General features: G+C 50.4%; 1 protein-coding gene across 1 annotated transcript; it reads right to left on the minus strand.

Annotated features, from left to right (window-relative positions):
- Nucleotides 1-560: 560 nt before the first annotated feature.
- On the minus strand, nt 561-3,156 carry LOC123448175 (heavy metal-associated isoprenylated plant protein 33-like). The gene is made up of 3 exons (XM_045124982.1): nt 2,809-3,156; nt 2,564-2,639; nt 561-2,477 (listed from the first exon to the last, which is right to left on the minus strand). Exons 1-3 carry the CDS (start codon nt 2,836-2,838, stop codon nt 877-879), a joined length of 1,707 nt encoding a protein of 568 aa, XP_044980917.1. The 5' UTR covers nt 2,839-3,156; the 3' UTR covers nt 561-876.
- Nucleotides 3,157-5,140: the final 1,984 nt, after the last annotated feature.

A 5,140-nucleotide genomic window follows, 5' to 3' on the forward strand; every position in this document is an offset into this window, starting at 1 on the left:
AAAATTTCAGGTCAAAATACTTTAAATCGTGATCTGTACAAAAAAACAAATTCATGGTCTGAAATGATGAATAGTAAACAGCCTCAGATTTGTCGATTTTGCACAGCCCTTATTTCAACGTATTTTGTTCTGAAAATTTACACACTTGTGTATTATACCTTCATTTATCTATGTATTTTTTTTTCAGAATTTTTTGAAACATTAAAATACAAATTTGCACTGAATTTGAAGTTTGAATTTGAAGGCCTCCAGCAATATTCGCTTAACGGCGCTATATATAGTGATGTGTTATCCGATATGGCCCTTTGCAAGGCATGGACTATGATCAGTTGGTCAGAACCCGAACCAACTTCTCCTATGTTGGCTGATTTGGCCCTTTGCAAGGCATGGACTATGATCAGTTGGTCAGAACCCGATCCAACTTCTCCTATGTTGGCTTAAAGGCGCTGGCTATTTAAAACTATATGATTTTAAGTCATACCGGTGCAGAATGCAACACAAGACAGAGCACCGAGACCATAGTTATTTTGCATACACAAGACAGAGCATTGACACCATAGTTATTTTGCATACTGTTCATTGATCTACCATCAGTCAATCACATTGTTCTTCAACTGTAACAGCATGGGAGCATTCATCTCTTATGACATCTATAGATAATTACTGTACCTACACTCGCCTTCAAGCAGGTCTCACGGCTCTTGTCCCTTTTTTAAGCTTGATTGAAATAAAAGGCGAAAATGTAGAAGCTAAATTAATCAAGAAGAAACAGAAGAGGACCGATCTAGATGGGACTTGTTGCTGCCCCATGTCACTGCCAGATTCATCATGGCCTTCCTTTCAACCATGAGCGGCGGTGGCGCGATCCATCATCTCTCACATCACCGAGCAGCTGTTGGGGTCCTCGTCGCTGAAGTAGTTGTAAGGCTCGCCCGCTGGTGGCTGTGGCGGCATCGCATAGGCGGTTGGCATCGGGTACGAGCCCATCGGCGGCCGCCCGTAACCTGGCCCGTAGCCCATCTGCGGGTACCCTCCCGCGCCGCCGCCGTGGCCGCCGTTCATCATCATTTGCTGCTGCTGCTGCTGTTGCAGCATTGTCATCTGCTGCTGCTGTTGCTGCTGCTGGATCAGTGCCATGTACTGCTGCTGCGCCATGGGGTTCCCGGCCGCAGCGGCAGCCTGCAGCATCTCTGCCCCGGACGGCATGCCACCGCCGCCGCCACCAGCGCCCTGGTAAAACCCAGCCGGCGGCATGCCCTGCATGGCGCGGCCAGCCTGAGCGCTGCTCGCCGCGTGGGGGTGGCCCATGGGACCGCCCATGCCGGGGAAACCGGCGCCGCCCATCATGTTAGGCCTGAACATGGCCTGCTGCTGCGGCTGCATGCCGCCGCCAATCGGGCCGCCCATCGCTGCTGCCGGGCCACCAACGCCGCCGCCCTTCTTCCCCTGGACCGGTGCTCCTCCCTTGACGTTGTTCGGCTGCCCACCACCGCCTGCGTTCTTACCACCGCCGTTGCCGTTGCCGTTGCCGCCTTGGTGCTGCTGCTTGCCACCTGCGTCTTTCTTGCCGCCGTTGTTGCCGTTCCCCTTGATCTGCACCGGGATCTCGTTTCCTCCACCGCCCTTCTTCCCACCATTGCTAGCGCCCTTCTTGTCGCCCCCGCCGGCGTTCGGCGGCATGGCCATCTGCTTCATCATCATCTTGGGGTCGTCGTAGTAGTCGTCTTCGAAGCCATCATCGTCGAAATCTTCGTCGTCGTCAAATTCGTCGAACTCGTCGTCGAACTCGCTGCCGCCGTCGTCGCCCCAGCCGTCGTCGGGGATGTTGAACTTGACGGACTTGGGGTCCTTGGCCGGCGCACCCGCCGGGAAAGGCATCTTCGCCGCGGCGGCACCCATGAACTGCGGCGGCAGCTTGAGCCCCTTCATCTGCATCTGCTGCTGCAGCTGCTGGAGCTGCTGCGGGGTCGGCGCGCCCTTCATCTGCATCTGCTGCTGCAGCTGCTGGAGCTGCTGCGGGGTCGGCGCTCCCTTCATCTGCATCTGCTGCTGCAGCTGCTGGAGCTGTTGCGGCGTCGGCGCGCCCTTCATCTGCATCTGCTGCTGCAGCTGCTGAAGCTGCTGCGGCGTCGGGCCCTTCATCTGCATCTGCTGCTGCATTTGCTGAATCTGCTGCGGGGTCGGCTGCGGCATCGCCATCTTTGCGTCCTTGCCGCCACCGCCTCCCTTGTGGGCCTTGCCGCCGGCATCTTTGGCATGGCCTTTGCCGCCGGCGTCCTTGGGCTGCTGGCCCTTACCGCCGCCGCCACCGTCTAGGTGGAGCTTCTGGAACTGGTTGGCGACGCCACCGGGCTTGGAACCCCAGAGCACAGCCGGCTTGCCGCCCTTGTTGAGCTTCTTAATGATGGTGTCCGGATCCACCAGCCCGGACACCATCACCTTGCCCTCCTCCGGGTCGATGGAGCTCTGGTACACGCCTGCAAACAAGAGGGATGAATCCAACACATTCTCCCGGCGGAACAGCTAAACAAGACGGACAACCAGAAGTCGATCCATTACTTACCATCGATCTTGCTGAGGATCTTCTTCACCTTCTTCTGGCACCCATCGCAGTGGATGTTCACCTTGAGCACGCAGGTCTGTGGATTTGGGGACGAACAAACAAAGAAACACGAACAGCATGCAGGGATCAGACATAGGAGCAAGCAAGCAACCTCACGGAAATTCCATGGCAGCAGAAACAAGAAGGAACATGCGGGAGAATGTCTTGAGTTGGGAGGAAGCAAAGCAAGGAAGGAAGAACCTCACCTGTATCTTGAGCACATCCTCCTTGCTCATGGCTGACTTGCTGGCCGAAACGCAGCGGCACAACGACGAGAAGCGCCCCGCAGATCTGGTGCAGAGGAAACGGACGCGGAGGGGGGCTCAAATCAGGGGCAGGAGAGCAGGAAGAAGGCAGCTACCAGGAAACATTGCTCTCCATCTCTCTCTCTCTCTCTCTCTCTCTCTCTCTCTCTCTCTCGTAGAGCGTGAGTGTGTGTGACAGTGTGAGGGCGAGAGAAGGAGGAACTGCCTTCTTGCTGAAGATAATATAATAACTGTCCCGTCCCACACTCACACAAAGAGCGAGCGCTGGAGAGAGGGGGGGAGGGGGGGGGAGGCTTATCAGAGTGTGTGCTTGCAGAAAACTAGAAGGAAATTAATAGGGGAGGCCAGAGGGAGGAGAGAGAGAGAGAGCGAGCACCCTCACTCTCTATCTCTACTCTCTCTCTCTCTCTATCTTCAGGACTTCGGAAAAGCTGGGAAGGAAATTACTCTTTACCCTTTTCAAGATTTATTCCTCCGGTCTTTGGGCTTTGGGGATGGATTAGAAGCCTTTAGCTTTTGCCTAATCTTTCAATCAATTAGTAGTATTACTAGTAGTAGTAACTAAATATGGGTCAGAGTAGCTAAATGTGGTTCAGTCAGTAAGCAGAGACAGATGTTGAACATGTGAGGTACCCGGGGCTTTATAATAACTACGGTTACCAATGTCGGTTCAGTTTTTTCTAAAAAGCAGTCTAACACGGGTCCGCTGCCAATTCTTTAGCTAGCTTTTATTTGTCTTGTTCTGCTGCCAATTGAAAACCCAAAGAGAGAGAGGCTCTGTGAGTGTGGATGGCCGCGAGTCCCACTGTCCAGCCGGAGAAGTTTGCCGTTAGGTTACGTCGTTAACCCTGGTTTTATTCGTACAGTTTTATTTTTTGCGTGGTTATGGGCTGATTCAGATGAATGAGTTGTCATTAAACTAAAATGTTTACCGTGTTCAAAAAAGCATCACCCGAGGAAAGAAAATTATATGGAACAGGGTCTCATAGTCTCCCTCTTCTTCGGACCCCTCCTCATAGTCTTCCTTGAGATGTACATCTATGTATGACTAGTAAAAAGTTCGTGCGTTATCACGGGTTATTAATTTATTTATTTTGATTACACCTATATGAACACAGCGCATACTAAATTTCTCTCTCGGCCATTAACCACTTAGACTTTAAAAAAAAGGTAGAAAAGGTATTGTATAAATAATATTGCAGTGTAATTTTATAGTACTTATCCAAGGGCATGAATTTTTAATAAAATCTCCACGACATCAGTGTTAGGAAAAAAAACAAGGCTAATACCTCTTATGCTATGGAATTGTAATATCAACTTGTGTGCTTTTACAAGAGGTCCGCACCATATAAAAGTGAGATCAATGCGCCCATTCTTCGTACCTGAACAAGAAGCTAGTGCCTATTGAAGTTTCAGATTCCTCGTTGGCCAAGTTTCATTTCCGCGCCTACGTGTTCCTTTATGTGCTATCACAAGGCTATTAGAGGTGCTAATCATGCCTTTGGTGCACCGATACATCTCTTGCGCCTAGCATGCCAAATCATGGACACACCAATTTAGATGCACAAAGGACCCATGGACACCACAACACTCAGGATAACAAATGAGTCCGTCCCTCGAGGCCTTGCAGAAAATATGGCATTCCAGCAAACAATATACAGGCCATCCACAATTTCACAAGCGCCAAACTACCAAAAAAATTAATCACCCCGCTACAGCTAACAGCCAAAAAATGAGATTACATGTTTGTTTGTGCTCTTATTAGAAAAGAGAGAAATATGAAATGGATCTTTGCATCGACGACAGAACAAATCACAAGGTAATGAAACCATCAATCAATCTATTCAGTGCAATGGACAGATGATGCTGCGTCTGCTCAATACCAATGGCACTGGTAGCCAATGGCAGGACATCTTCTCATGTTCAACTGATGCGTGAAGTTTGTTGTCGATTGTAGCCAATGACAGTGCATCTCTTGGGAGCTATAGGCATCCGGTCGGTAGAGACATGATTCTAGGGAGGAGGCCACTGGACGTCACAAACTGTTGTCGATGGTTCTGATGAAGTGTGACACGGATTTACATTGCACTTTCCATGAAGCGATCTTTTCGAGTGAGAAACCTCCTCCGGTACTTCTTGTAGTCCGGTATGCCCAAGTGTAGTGAGCCCAACTCGAACCAAAGCTTCATATTGCCATTGTAGTGCGATGCTGTAGAGCTTTGTGCAATCTCCGGATATATTTCAGAATCATATCCAAGTCCACACAGAATCA

Source organism: Hordeum vulgare, chromosome 4H (genome assembly GCF_904849725.1).
Source record: "Hordeum vulgare subsp. vulgare chromosome 4H, MorexV3_pseudomolecules_assembly, whole genome shotgun sequence".
In the NCBI taxonomy this organism is placed as follows: Eukaryota; Viridiplantae; Streptophyta; class Magnoliopsida; order Poales; family Poaceae; genus Hordeum; species Hordeum vulgare.